Raw genomic sequence first — 15,495 nt, forward strand, 5'->3', positions numbered from 1 at the left:
AATATTACACCAATGCGTACTCCAACTCACTAGGTGAGCATCATTTCAACATTGTCTTTCTATCACAAATATACAAAAAAATTTCACTGGTAAGTACACCGTCAGGTATGGCTATAAAACCTCTAGATTGGGTTTTTATTTTGGCAGTCCTTTGTCAAGCCAATAATTGTTGTACAAAGTATTCTTTTTCCTTACTCCTCTAGGAGCACAACTGTTTTTTCTTACGATAGTTTCCAAACTGAATTTCAAATTTCACTTGAATGGCTCTTCTTTAAATAGTCCTTCTCTCTGGATATCAGGATCTCATGTGAGCAGCAGTGGCGTAGGAGGTTAAGAGCTCGTGTATCTAATCTGGAGGAACCAGGTTTGATTCCCAGCTCTGCCGCCTGAGCTGTGGAGGCTTATCTGGGGAATTCAGATTAGCCTGTACACTCCCACACACGCCAGCTGGGTGATCTTGGGCTAGTCACAGCTTCTCAGAGCTCTCTCAGCCCCACCTACTTCACAGGGTGTTTGTTGTGAGGGGGGAAGGGCAAGGAGATTGTAAACCCCTTTGGGTCTCCTGCAGGAGAGAAAGGGGGGATATAAATCCAAACTCTTCTTCTTCTTCTTCTATTTAAAGAAGAGCCATTCAAGTGAAATACTTTGTACAACAATTATTGGCTTGACAAAGGACTGCCGAAATAAAAACCCAATCTAGAGGTTTTATAGTGTACTTACAGTGTACTTACCAGTGAATTTTTTTTTGTATATTTGTGATAGAAAGATAATGTTGAAATGATACTCACCTAGTGAGTTGGAGTACGCATTGGTGTAATATTTATTTATTTATTTATTTATTTATTTATTTATTTATTTATTATTGTATTTTTATACCGCCCTCCCCCGGAGGGCTCAGGGCGGTGTCCAACATTAACAACAAACAGTAAAACAAGATAAAAATAAATTAAGACTTAAAATGCAGCATTCAATATTAAACCTTATTTAAGTTTTAAAATAGATGGCATCCGACTATTAAAACCCCCTCTTAAGAGAGGGACAGTGGGTCTAGAGTGTTTCTCAGCATGTTTGTTTCGGGCACCCACATCAGCGGCTGGTCTCCCCAAAGGCCCGGTGGAAAAGCTCAGTCTTACAGGCCCTGCGGAACTCATTGAGGTCCCGCAGGGCCCGGACAGCTGGAGGGAGAGCATTCCACCAGGCAGGGACCAGGGCCGTGAAAGCCCTGGCCCTGGTGGAGGCCAGCCGCATCATAGAGGGGGCGGGGATCACCAGCAGATTGGCCTCCGCAGAACGCAGAGACCGGCGTGGGACATATGGGGTATTGTGACAGTACCTGTTGTACACCTGCCTTGATTATTATGGTGGATTCACTTTCGTAGTGGCAGAGTGCATCCCATGCTACGGCCTACAGAGCAAGTCCAAAAATGGAATCCACCCTCTTTCTCGAGGGCGCCCGATTCCTTTTTCCTGACAAACATCCTAGGCCTCTTTGTGAAACAGCACCACGACACTAAATAACACGGCTTAGGGAAGCATCCTTTTGTCAAACCAATCAGACAAAAGGGACGAAGAGCACAGAACGCACGAACATTACATTATTGCAGACGCTGACACACGGAACATCCAAAACCATCCATCTGTCCTTTACGAGACACATGAGATAAAAGCCTGTCAAATAGTATATTTATGAGCACACTGTAGAGGGAAACCACAAAGGAAAGCCTTTTGAATATTCCTAGAGCAAGGCGCTCCCCGTACCTTTGTAATCGATCCTCGTGGTAAGAAGAGAAGTACATATGTACTTGCAAGATTCCAATCTGAACTTGAAAAGAAGGGAAATGGCTGTTTGCTTCGAGGCAGTTAAGGCCAACGAGACAGGGACAGCCATTGGAATAACACAAAACCATGATTTATTTTAGCAAGTTCCACCCAAACGCTTACTGATTGGTTCCCTACCCTGGGACATGAACAATATATACTCCACTAAAACATTTCCTTCTCACTGGACACAGTATGTAACAGACTTCCCTCTGTAATACAGCTCTGAAGATGGCAGCCACAGATGCAGGCAAAATGTTAGGAACAAGATCCACCAGACCACGGCCACACAGCCCAGAAAACCCACCACAACCAGTTGAATCCGGCCGTGAAAGCCTTCGACAATACATACTGGGACTTGTTTTGTGTATTTGAGAGTCCGTATGTTTGTACCACACTGCAGCACTTTCTGTCACATTATACTTATCAGTATTTGATTTTACTATATTGGCCAGTGGAGAGTGTTTTGTTTTTCTTCTCAAATAAGTGATGCCAGATTGAACCCGGGGACCTCTGGGCCCTAAGCTCTACCAGTGAGCCACGCCCTTTCTCTATCTGACCACACCCTTTCTCTACCTGAATGCCACGCAACATGAGAATGGATCAGTGCTGACAAGTAATGAAGACTCTTTCTTTCATTGCTGTCCGAACCGAAAGAAAGGAAGAAATGAAGGAAGAATGGCAGGTAAGAATGACAACTGAGATCCCCAATTCAGAAAACACAAGTCGGCAAAAACACTCCGATAGATCAAACAGCCCTTCCGCAGTGTCTTTACATCCCTGGCATTTTGCCAGTCTACTCCCAAGCATACCTACGCTTAATCTCAGCCTTTCGTTCCAAGGCGGCCATAAAGAGGAAGAGGAAGAGGAAGAGGAAGAGGAAGAAGAAGAAGAAGAAGAAGAGGAGGAGGAGGAGGAGGAGGAGGAGGAGGAGTTTGGATTTATATCCCCCCTTTCTCTCCTGCAGGAGACCCAAAGGGGTTTACAATCTCCTTGCCCTTCCCCCCTCACAACAAACACCCTGTGAGGTAGGTGGGGCTGAGAGAGCTCCCAGAAGCTGTGACTAGCCCAAGGTCACCCAGCTGGCGTGTGTGGGAGTGTACAGGCTAATCTGAATTCCCCAGATAAGCCTGCACAGCTCAGGCAGCAGAGCTGGGAATCAAACCCGGTTCCTCCAGATTGGATACACGAGCTCTGAACCTCCTACGCCACTGCTGCTCCTCGTTCCTCCCTCCCTGCTTGAGACTCCGCCAGACCACACAGCGAAACAGCACATTTGCCACCAGAAAAGAGGAAAACAGGACCCAAGGACTGCTGTCAGCAGGTAAGGCATGAGACAAGCGCACAGAGGTCTCTCAGCGCCAGATGAGCGGGTCGAAGGTACACAATGCTTATTTGAATGGCTCTCCGCCCCTTGTGGCCACGGGCATTACACACATGCACACAGCACACGGGAACACAAAGGTAGAAAGAGAAAAAGACAGAGAGAGGAAAAAGTAAGGGAGTATGAGAATGGGCATTCTGGAAACATACAGACCTTGGAGACGGCTCGGGTTGCTGTTCTTTCCTTTAAACAGAAGCAGAAACAACATTAAGTACAGACATAGAGAGGTCACTTTCTAATATGCTTCATGGGAAAAGCCCAGTCAAGAGAGTAGGGAAGTTCCTGGGGGAAAGCTAAGCTATTTAACAAACACTGTCTAACCATGTCACCAAATAACGGTAGTGACATATGAGCCTGCCTTAGAATCACAGGGGCTTTCCCCACTGACAGAGTTGAACTGGTTTCTACCTAGGTTCGCCTCAGCGAATCCCCACTGCCACCGAGCTCAACATTGTTTTGTCTCAGCCCCCACCCCCACCCCAGAACTGCCACATCCTTGTCGCAGTTATGAACTACACTTTTCTGCTGGAACAAGGTCGATACCGCTTCGAAGCTTCGAAGTGGGGAAGCATCGAAACGACATCTCATCCGTTCAACCACTCACGAGTCGCTTTTGTGGCATGCGCAGAACGGGAGAGTCGTGGCGGGCAAAAAGCGCATGTAACTGTAAACTGTAAAAACTGTGGGGGGAAAAAGAACGCTCCCGTTTCCCGCCGTAACACAAGCGCCAATCACGATCGAGGAGCAAAACAGGCACCAAGATGATCCCGCCCACTTAGCTCGGTTCCAGGGGGCCAACTCAGTTGCTGTGGGGACAGCCTGGAATCGCCCTCCACTGAAGGGAACCGAGTCGACCGTAGCTCCCTTCTGTAGTGGGGAAAGCCCTATAGAGTTGGAAGAGACCACAACGGCCATCAAGTCTGTGGTGGTATGCCAAATCTCGGTATATTACAATATTATTGAACGGAATAGTATCAATAGCAAACAATTGCTCTCAGCTATGAAATAGTGATATCTTGTGTTAGTCTTGTTGTTCTCTGCATATCCTTTATCGTTTCTGAGGCCTGCCTTCATTTTCTCTTTTTCCATCCCTCGGTCTCTAGACGGTTCTACTGACCTGAAAGTCAATCCGGATTTACTCTTCAGGTTCCGCAGGAGCTCCAACTGGTTCAAAGGAGGAATGAGTCTAAATTGGAGGAAAAGGGAAAAAAATGAGAAAGTGGAGGGGAAAACGTCATCTTCAGAGACTGACACACAGTCAGGGAGGGGTAACTTTTTGCCTGACCCTAAAATTCTCCTAACTAACAGAACTAACAGAGAAATACAAGAGCAGTTTTTAATACCTCCAGCTGCTTCTAGAAATACTCCAAAACCAGGGAAGTAAAATAATCATGGGGAGCGGGGAGGAATTTTAGGATTTTAAGCTTTAAACCAGTGATTCCCAAAGTGGGCGCCACCGCCCCCTGGTGGGTGCTGCAGCGATCCAGGGGGGCGGTGATGGCCACAGGTAGAAACATTAATACATATATATTTCTGTTTAATTGCTATTAAAAATTTTAAAAAATTAATTCCCAGGGGGCACTAAGTAATATTTTTTTCTGGAAAGAGGGCGGTAGGCCAAAAAAGTTTGGGAACCACTGCTTTAAACCTTTGGAGAAAGTAGGCAATTTCTTTTCAGACTGGAAGAATTTGCTCGGGGTATTTCTTTTTAGCCATTAAGCAGAACTTTCTTGGCGTATCTATTTTACAGCATTCTCTTTACATTACAAGGTGCTTGAAGGTCATCGCCGCCCCTTGAGGTTCCTTCTATTTTTATTTTATTCGTTTTAATTTATTAAACATGTACCCCACTCAGGTCAACTTACAACCAGGTTAAAACTCCGCAGGATCAAAATGTAGTTAACACGAATGAGTTCTAAAATCAGTTTCTATATAAATGTTAAAACATGATTGGTGTACAGTTGTCAGCCAATTAGTAAAACCAAAGCCTAAATATCGGTCCCCCCCCCTTACTGTCTCTTTATTTATGGGGGGGGATGTAAGCTTTGAATCAGTGCTATATAGTGGTTAGAGCGGGGGTCACCAACTTATTGAGTTACGAGTGCTTTTGGCTGTCTGACACAGGGTGATGGGCGCAACCACAAAATGGCTGCCACAAGAGGCGGAGCCACCCGCAACATGTCAGGGACTGTAATTGTGCGTAAATCTAATGGCGGCCCCTTCAACATTTCAGGCGGAAGCTCTCATTGACAGGATGCAGTTTAAAATTTGTAACTGTCATTTTCACCCTAAGGTATTGTTTTATTTCTATTAAAAAGGATTCCAATTAAAAGCCCTGGGAGCAAAAGGTCTCAGAGTGTGGGCAGTAAGTCAAGTTGCTCCCATATTATCCGCCGTAAGAGGCCCAGCTCCTCAGTCTGTCTGGTTCGCAGCAGGAGAGAGAAGGCCCAGACCTTGCGATGGAAAAATTGCATATGGAAAAACTGCATACCCGTGTTTCCCTGAAAATAAGACAGTGTCTTATATTAATTTTTGCTCCCAAAGATGCACTATGTCTTATTTTCAGGGGATGTCTTATTTTTCTGTGTTCTGTTCGTCGGGCATGCTTCCAAACAAAAACTTTGCTACGTCTTACTTTTGGGGGATGCCTTATATTTCGCACTTTAGCAAAACCTCTACTACATCTTATTTTCTGGGGATGTCTTATATTCGGGGAAACAGGGCATTAGAATTTCCCTTTCCAGAGATGTGGTAAAGGAAGGATTTCAAGCTCTTTCCGTTAGCCTAGCCCAGTGGTGGCAAACTTTTGGCACTCCAGATGTTATGGACTACAACTCCCATCAGCCCTTGCCAGCATGGCCAATTGGCCATGCTGGCAGGGGCTGATGGGAATTGTAGTCCATAACATCTGGAGTGCCAAAGGTTCGCCACCACGGGCCTAGCCTGAAACAGGAGAGAGAAATCCTGGAGACTGACTGAGGGAATGTGCAAATTCCTTTGCAGGCTCAAGGCAGAGAAAGAGAGCATCCACAACAGATGCAGCGAGAGCCATTGGAAGAGCATATGGGGCAGAAGCGGCCCTGCCCAAGGCGTACCTGTACAAAACAGTGTCGAAGGTAAGCACTGAAAAACCCTCTCCCCTCTCCTGGCAGCCTGGCCTAGTCCAGCAGTCAATTGTGGGCTCCGTTTTTGAAGTCCACGTGGACTTTGGAGGCAGAGCCCACAGTTTAAAGCTACACCTGGCCAGGCCAAGTCCAGTATCAACCTGCAGGCTCAGCCTAAATTTCCCTCCATCATGGGAACCGCTAATTTTTTGCAGGTGTGTGATGGGTGCACCATGGGAAAGTTGCATATTAGAATTTCCCTTACGGGAGATATTGTAAAGAAAGGGTAATGATGCCCGGCCCTCTTTCTCTCTAAGGGAGCAAAGTCGGAATAAAGGTCAACTTGGGCACCATAAGTAAATTGTGCTAATGATTTAGCTATACCCTGTTTCCCCGAAAATAAGACAGTGTCTTATATTAATTTTTGCTCCCAAAGATGCGCTATGTCTTATTTTCAGGGGATGTCTTATTTTCCTGCTCCACAGCTGCATGCCCTGGTGTTCTGTTCGACGGGCATGCTTCCAAACAAAAGCTTTGCTACGTCTTACTTTCAGGGGATGCTTTAAATTTAGCACTTCAGCAAAACCTCTACTATGTCTTATTTTCAGGGGATGTCTTATTTTTCCGCTCCACAGCTGCATGCTCTGGTGTTCTGTTCGACGGGCATGCTTCCAAACAAAAGCTTTGCTACATCTTACTTTCAGAGGATGTTTTATATTTAGCACTTCAGCAAAACCTCTACTACGTCTTATTCTCAGGGGATGTCTTATTTTCGGGGAAACAGGGTATATACGGTAGCTTAACTGTAGCTGGAATAAAGCCACCTCCCTTAGTATGGGAAAATCTCTCTTTTTTTAAGCCGCTGGTCAAAATGTCCATCAGTAAACAGAACTGAACTGGCCTTCTTCCAGGTGTTGTTTACGTGTTTTTAACTGAATTATTTTATAATTTTAGCACGTATTGTAATGGCTCAAATGTTATAATGTCCAACCCTTGGCCGCTTATATCACCACGCAACTTACGAACATACAACCTGTATGCAACGTATTTCCTATTCCCATGACGAAGCATGCTTTTCAAGGGTTCCTGAACACGGGAAGAGATCTACTTACAGACTGTTCCTGCATCGGTTTTGAGCCATAATTTGGCAGAACATTAAGCAGGGGATAAGCTACCAGACCCAGTTACTCTGCCACCATTAGGAGATATTTCCTGTGCATAACTGCATCTCGTGTGCAGGGATAGCATTTGCGTGGATTGGCTGGCCACTGAAAGACCAGAGTGCTATCTTCTTCTGACCACTAGGAGCAAAATAAGTGGTAAAAATCAGGCCTACAGAAAAGCTGTTGAATCGTGCTTTGCTAGGAACAAGGGTTCCTGTGATCATCAAAAGTCCAGATATAGACTGAGTATGTTCAGTTTTAAGGAGGATGGGGTATGTTCAGGAGGGCATGTTCAGTTTTAAGGAAGATGGGGTTATCTGAGGTTTTTATAAACTGCCCAGAAGTTTGAAAAGGGCAGGTGAACTGTTTACTCGCTGAGAAGACCACCTGGCTGGATTTGTAGAAAAGGAGAACGTTTTGACGGTTAAGTCCGGAGGCAGCCAACACCAGATCTGTGTAGCATCAAGGAGCAAACCACCCAATATTTTTAATGTGTTGGTTGCCTCCACAAACGGCATGCAAAAAGACCCACACAACCGCAAGGCTTGTTTTACAAGAACGCACACACTTTCAAACTGAAATTAATCAGATTAATTCGAATAACACCTTGGGGGAAGATGAAAGAAGAAAGAACTTTTTTTAAAAAAAGAAAAGAAAATCCTTGTTTACTAGAGTAATCTTAAAGAGACTGAACGCCATTCCAAGTCCGCTGAACTCAATAGGCTTCGAAGGGGCAAAACTGTGTTTAGGATTGCACTGTACATTCACCTGTAAAAATGTACACTGGCATTCTCCTTATGTGAACATTTTTGACATTCTTTAACATAAATAGTGACAGATCATCTTCAGCAACCAACCCTGCTTTTGGGCATATATTTTAGACAAAGGTGAATCTGGGCCCTGTCACTGTTGCTAGGAGACGTGGCCACCTTAAAAGTCATCGGTAAGATCAATTTGTCATGCCTCCATAAATAGAAATACAGAAAGTAGGCTGTACCCAAGTTACCCACAATTTCTGTGCGGTCAATTGGGAACAGATTATTATTTTACCACAGGGGAGAAAAAAAAGGATACTTCATTTTGCAGAAGGGTTGTGTCGGAGACAGTGGCAAAAACTCTTTTGTGGGGTATGGAACGAACAAAAATATACTCCAAATAACAGAAGAGACTTTTGGAAAAAACATATTTTAAGCTAGGGTTGCCAACTCTGGGTATGATGCATGGGAAAAAACTCTCCAAAGCAATCATTTTCTGCAGGGAGACTGATCTCTAGGGGGGTAGGAAGCTCAGCAAAGCCCAATGGGGGAAAACCCCCAGAAAAGTAGCTTATTGGTGGTTTTGGGGGGGCCGGGGAGGGGGGATTCCTTCCGAAAAACAGAGCGGCAAAGTCAAGGGAGTCAAAATATCAGATCCCAGAATGAAGTTGTTTGAGTCCCATGTGTAGTTTCGCACAGGACGCCCGCTGGTTCCACGTGGGGGTTAGAACCAGTGGGTGGCACAGCGGGCTCCACTCTGTACCCATGGGACCCAGTGCTGGAGTCCAATTGGTGGGGGGAGGGCAAAATTGGGGGGGGGGATTGATAAAAGTCAGATTCAAGCCTACTTGACCCAATTGTTTTCAGGAATCCCAATATTCCCGACACAAAGGTTCAGGGATATTCGGGTTTAACAAATAAAATTCTGGTCAATCAGACCCGAACAGAGGTGGGATCCAGCAGGTTCTCACCAGTTCCCGAGAGGGGGTTAATTATTTGGGTGTGCCGAGAGGGGGTTCCTAATTGGGTCCGCTTTTCCGCCTCCCCGCCCTCGCCTCCCCGAAAGGCATCCTGCCTTTGAACGTGAAGGTTCCATATAGCAATTGCAACTAATAATGTCACTCCTTGAACTGGGTTAATCCCTTCCAGGTACTGCAATTCATTGATTTTCAGCCTTTCGTACCTTTTATCTCACCAGTCTCTATCAAAGAACCTGTGTGTTTCACCATTGCTGTGTTCAGATTTGTGAGTTGGGGCATTTTCTATAATGTGATGATGATTTAGAAATGACCTAGTGCAAAAAAAATTGGGGGGGTCATGGTGGGGTGGCTGCCCATGGGGGGGCATCCAACTCAGGTTTTGCCCAAGGCTCAGGTTTGCCTAGGTACGCCTCTGCCCCCTTTGCTGAGGTGGGGCTGGCGAGGGAACTTGTTTCTAAAATTTTTGAATCCCACCACTGGACCCGAATCTGAATTTTACCCAAAAAAATTGCCCGCCCTACTGTTCAGTTGTTGCCCTTGGAGATCTACAGGCCTCACCTGGAGCCTGGCAACCCCGGTTCAGACACAGAAGTATTTTTAAGATTTTCCGTCTTCCCAGAAAAGATGTTATCTCCTTTGCAAGAATCATGCCACACTCAAAGACCTTCGGTAGGCACAAGGAATCGAACGACCGCTAGGGAAAACCACACTGCATGCGACCTCAGGGGACCCGGGATTTGTCAGCCGTTGACAGTTTTCACTCGGGAGCTCCATTCGGACATGACGAGAAGCCACGGTTTATTTTATCTATGGTTGTGTTTCAAAACCAGGATTCGGCTTGTAGAAAGCCGTGGTTTGCCTCGCCGAATGCTGGTTTCATTCAGTCTCTCCCTCGCCTCCAATACAGAGATTCTGCTGTTATCCCAGGGTAGATCGAGCAAGGAAACCGATCAGAAACAGCTGGCATTCAAAGGACCACATGGGACTGGATTATACTAAGTCAAACGATTGGTCCATTAAAACTGGTTGCAGCTTTACCTGGGATTCAGGCAACGATCTCTAACATCGCTTATTACATTGTCCTTTTAACTGGGAAGGTCAGGAATCGAACTTGGGACTTTCTGTATGCTAAACAGAAGCATTGCCACTGGGCCCCAGCCCCTTCCTCACATTCATGCAACACACAAAACCACAGTTAAGACCCTATTGTAAGAAACCAAATTCAAAACATGGTTTCAGATCCTGCAATGACAAATCCAAACTAACCATAGCAAGTGGACTCATCTACATATGGACAATCACACCAACAATGGTTAGTTAGGGGGGGTTTCTTTTTGAAACAAACCGTGGTTTCCCGTGATATCTGGGCCAAGCCCCCATTGGCTACAGTCGCTCACTGCACAGAATATTCTGCTGTTGTCGGTGCAGCACTGACAATAAAATGACCCCATCTACCCGTTCGCTGTCCGTAACAAAGGGAAAGAGAGGCGATTCGCCATCGGAAAGCACAAATGTTATTAAGGCGGGGTGAGGTCAGGGCTGGTTTCATGCCTTCAAGCAACCGGCTGCGACGCCACACACAGAAAAACACAACACGGGCTGAACGACACAATACACAGTCCCACAAAGGCATGCGAGCCCACACACCACACAGGGGGTTAATTGTCGTGGTTAAGTAAAGCAGTTGTTAAGACGGGAAGTGATGGGGTGGGGTGGGGTAAACACACAAACCGGGGTGGGGATGGGGAACCAGAGGAGTAACACACAGAAGTGGATGCAAGGATTCGGGAGGGCGTTTGGTCCAGAGTAAAAGGAAACTGCCTCACTTGCTCTTTGCTGCATGTTTTTTTTTTTTGGGGGGGGGGGGTCTAGCACACGGCTACTTACCCTGCTTTACTGTAGAGGAAGTAACACAAGGAGAAGATCAGGAACTGCTTCTGGCCGGCGCAAAGTAACTAAATATAGTGCGTTGTTCTTCAACGGGCAGGGGGCAATCCTTACGGGAGTTGGTACCGTACCTACCCTGGATTGCGCCCTTTGGGCCCACTAGCAAATTTTGTTGAAAAAAAATGTAGAGGGGGTGAAGACAGATGTAACTTTCAGAAACGGGGAGCGCGGTTTTAGAGGGAACCGACTGGTCAGTGCCCGAAGCGCCCCCGATACACTTCCCTGTCCTCATTCCAAAGCAGTTTTGCAATTTTGAATATATGCCGTTGAGGAGGAGGGTATCGGGTCGAAAGATGTATTCATGGACAGGTTATACTGTTTGAGTCCTGAGCTGCACAGCCCAGGCTATCTACATTTTGTCAGATTTCAGAAGCTAAGCAGGGTCAGCCCCAGAGGTGGGATCCAGCAGGTTCTCACCAGTTCCCGAGAGGGGGTTACTAATTATTTGTGTGTGCCGAGAGGGGGTTACTAATTGGGTCTGCTTTTCCGTTAGAAATTCCATTAGGGCCAAAAATCATAAAGTCCTGTTGTTTCCTATGTGGCTGGTTAGCGAAGGTAGAAAACGGGATCATTCTCCCTGTTGGGCTGTTTTAAAAACATGTTTTAGAAATATGGTATAGTTCCTTGTTTAAGGAAAGTATTTTTCTTTTGATTTCTAGAAACAAAATTAAGTATTTGAAAGTATTAAGTATTTGACAGGCAGTCAATTAGAGGAGTAGTTGTTTCTGTGGGCAGTAGACGATAGGACTTGCTATAATGAGTTTAAATTATGGACAGAAAGATACCAGCTGGAAATTAGGAACTTTTTTTTTTTACAGTAAGAGTTTTTTACAGTAACAGAGAAATTATTAATGCCCCACCCCCGGAATGCTTGGCCACGCCCCCATCATGCCCCGCCCAGCCCCATTGGCGCTACGCCACTGTTTGAATCCCACCACCATGGGAACCTGTTACTAAAATTTTTGGATCCCACCTCTGGTCGGCCCTGCTTGTTACTTGGATGGGAGACCACCAAAGGAAGTCCAAGGTTGCTCTGAAGACAGAACTAAACCGCCTCTGAAGACTCTTACCCTGAAAAACCTACGTGGTTGGCATAAGCCAGTTGCAACTTGAAGGCAACCCTCCCCCTGCCCTTTTTAAGTCCCCTCAGTTTCTCAACTGACTGGCAGTATTACCACTGCCCAGTAAGATAATGCAGTTAGGTCCCTTCCTACTTCCAATAATAGAAGAAGAAAAACTTCCTTCTCTTCTCTAGCCTCTATTTATAGAATTGCATGTCGTTAAAGTGCTGAATTGCGGTTTGCCTGCACGAATTAACTGGGGATAAATTTCACCGGGCAGTCGTACAATGGCAACTGCTAATGCAGATTAAAATCCTCCCAATCCACCCTATTCTTTTGCCAGCGCTGGATTAACCTCGTAGCAAAAGTAGCAAATGCTGCAGGCCCTGCATTTTCAAAAGCCCCATACTAAATGTTTGCCAAAAAAAAAGTGCATACGTCTTGATGCCGCAGAAAGGCGAACAATTCCACTTGTGGGGAGACACCCTATTGTCCTCCACTGACTGACGGAGAAGTCTTACGCCTGTCTTCACCCCCGAGCAGGTGGGTGTATTTGCGATGCTTTGCTGCCGTTGAAGTGTGTTTTTTTGTTCCGGGTGGAAGAAGTAGTGGATTGGTTACCCCCAGCCAATTCTTCCACCTTCAAAGGGTCAGGAGAAAGAGAGAGACAGCCAAGAACACTCTAGAAGCACAGGGGGGTGGTGGAAGAAAAGATGGATGAACACACAGCAGGAGTTGACAAGGGAGGGAGGTATTTGGCAGGAGGTATTGGCTACGCAGCTCAGACCTTTCCTAATTTCCTTCTTCTGTGATGTGTAAATATTTGCTCGCAGCTGGGAAGAGCTGCTACGGAGCACATGAGGATTCAACAGAAATACTGAAGGTCAGTAAGCCGTTCCTTTTCTCTGCTAGCATCCTGGCCACTGGCTCAGAAGGACCAAAACCTCCAGTGACCAGCAGCGCTCACCCTGCCTTCAAACAGCTTGGAACGAACGTCTGCACAAGCTGCGGTGTGCAGCCAATTCAGACATCATCCCAGGGAACCAGCAATACATCACTTCCTGCCCTCCCTCGATGCAACCGAAGCTCCGATCATGTTGGGCCATACTGTTTATCTCGTCCTTTTCCTTGCAACCGTGAGCGACCACGTGAAGAAGAAGGGTTTGGATTTATACCCCACCTTTCTCTCCTGTAAGGAGACTCAAGGTGGCCTACAAGCTCCTTTCCCTTCCTCTCCCCACAACAGGCCCCTTGGCCCCTTCCGCACATGCAAAATAATGCGTTTTCAAACCACTTTCACAACTGTTTGCAAGTGGATTTTGCTATTCCGCACAGCTTCAAAGAGCACTGAAAGCAGTTTGGAAGTGCATTATTCTGCATGTGCGGAATGAGCCCTTGTGGGGCTGAGAGAGCTCTGAAGAACTGTGACTAGGCCAAGGTCACCCAGCAGGAATGTAGGAGTGTGGAAACACATCTGGTTCACCAGATAAGCCTCCGCCACTCAAGTGGAGGAGTGGGGAATCAAACCCAGTTCTCCAGATTAGAATCCACCTGCTCTTAACCACTGCACTACTCTGGCTCTCAGGTAGGATGATACTTGTGACCTGGAAGAGGTCAGAGCTTCAGGCATTACCACGTTTGAACAGGGGGCCCAACTACAAAGAATCCGCTTTCAGGTGGCTACCAGACCTGTTCAGGAAACTCTTACGAGGCCATAGAAATATAACCATTGCAGTTGTAATATGACTTCAGTAGAGACTAATCCAACAGGGAGGAGATAGAACAGAATCCAGAACAGGATTTCTTATTTCTTGCCATTTCTATTAATAGCAGAAGAGCATCCGAAAGATATTGATTAGTACCCGGGGAATCACTAAGGCCCCTTCCGCACATGCAGAATAATGCACTTTAAATCCACTTTCAGTGCACTTTGCAGCTGGATTTTACTGTGTGGAACAGCAAAATCCAGCTGCAAACAATTGTGAAAGTGGATTGAAAGTGCATTATTTTGCATGTGCGGGCCTGGCACATTTGGGAACAAATTTGTTGTTTCAGATGTGTTGCTACTGGCCTCCAGAGATTTTTACAGGAGGAAATGGAGCAGTCCACACAACCGCAGCCTCGATCCAACCCTCCCCCAGAAAAAAGACGCTATTAATAGAAATCCAAAGGGACAAAAGATCTGACCCCCAGATCTCCTGCGCCTAGTCTAGTTTGGCCCTAAGGGTCTCTGCAAAAGATAAGTAGCGGTTACGACAGAAGGGAGAAAAATTAGTAGCAGAACACGTAAGAAGAAGGAACATAAACAGTAGGGGTGCGGAATGGAATTTAGCAAATGGCATACATGTAAAGGACTAATACGCTTTGGGTCCACTTGTGAAGCGACCGAGTTGCCCTTAGATCAGCAGCTGTGCCTGTTTATTCGTACGTGGTTAAAGGTGGTTAAAGGACAAACACCACAGGGCCATGCTGATAAGGAAGACCCACTCCTGCACCCCTTTCCCAGGTTTTCAAAAAATCACACCACCGATTACAGTACAAATGCATGCTCCGTAGAACGGTTGCTAGAGAAACCAGGATCCTTCAGCCGTCTACATCCTCCAGTGCTTGTTGATAACGTGTCCCTTTAGAACCGTTTTCCACACTCCCGCCACGCTGCTTCTACGCAGTCAACAATTGGCGCACAAAACTGCATTCCATTGTCAACCACAACCTCCGGTTTTGTTCAGCTACTGGATTTTGTAGAGGGCTTTTTTTTCCTGTGTCTTTGGTCGCTTTTGTCTGTTTCGAGAAAGAGAAATAAAGCAGGTTCCCTTCCGCCGAATAATGAACACAGGGGAACACAACACACCAGCTAAGATTCACATGCACTTCATACCTGGAAGGACCATACGTTTGAGCTTGCGAACTTTTTGATTCGAGCATTTTTCATTTCATAAGAAAAAACGTGGGGTGAAGGGGAAAAGGGGGGGATGGAGGAATATAACAAGGGGAAAAAAACAAATGTTTGTTTTGAAGGAAGGGGGAGAAAAGAAACAGAACAAAGAAAATTAGCATCTAAGTTAAGTCGACTGCACAGGGCAGACAGATGTCCATTTAGCAGTAAGGGCTATAATGGGCCCTCCCAAAACTGATCCCTGGACTATGAATAGTTCTAATTCTGGATCAATAAATAGCATCGAACTTATGGCATGGTTTCAAGTTGGGCTGCAGGAAACCAGTAGCACCTTAGAGACTAAAAATCAATCAATCAATCATTCGTTCGTTCATTCATTCATTCACC

At 46.0% G+C, this 15,495-nt stretch overlaps 1 protein-coding gene across 1 annotated transcript in view; it reads right to left on the reverse strand.

Moving 5' to 3' along the window:
• Window positions 1–15,495, reverse strand: part of KCNQ2 (potassium voltage-gated channel subfamily Q member 2) — an 87,830-nt gene that overhangs the window by 34,062 nt on the left and 38,273 nt on the right. The window contains 3 exon segments of the mRNA XM_048496583.1: window positions 3,356–3,385; window positions 4,320–4,388; window positions 15,091–15,120. Coding sequence (XP_048352540.1) covers window positions 3,356–3,385; window positions 4,320–4,388; window positions 15,091–15,120 — 129 coding nt within the window.

The sequence above is a fragment of the Sphaerodactylus townsendi genome, linkage group LG05 (genome assembly GCF_021028975.2).
Source record: "Sphaerodactylus townsendi isolate TG3544 linkage group LG05, MPM_Stown_v2.3, whole genome shotgun sequence".
Lineage (NCBI taxonomy): Eukaryota > Metazoa > Chordata > Lepidosauria > Squamata > Sphaerodactylidae > Sphaerodactylus > Sphaerodactylus townsendi.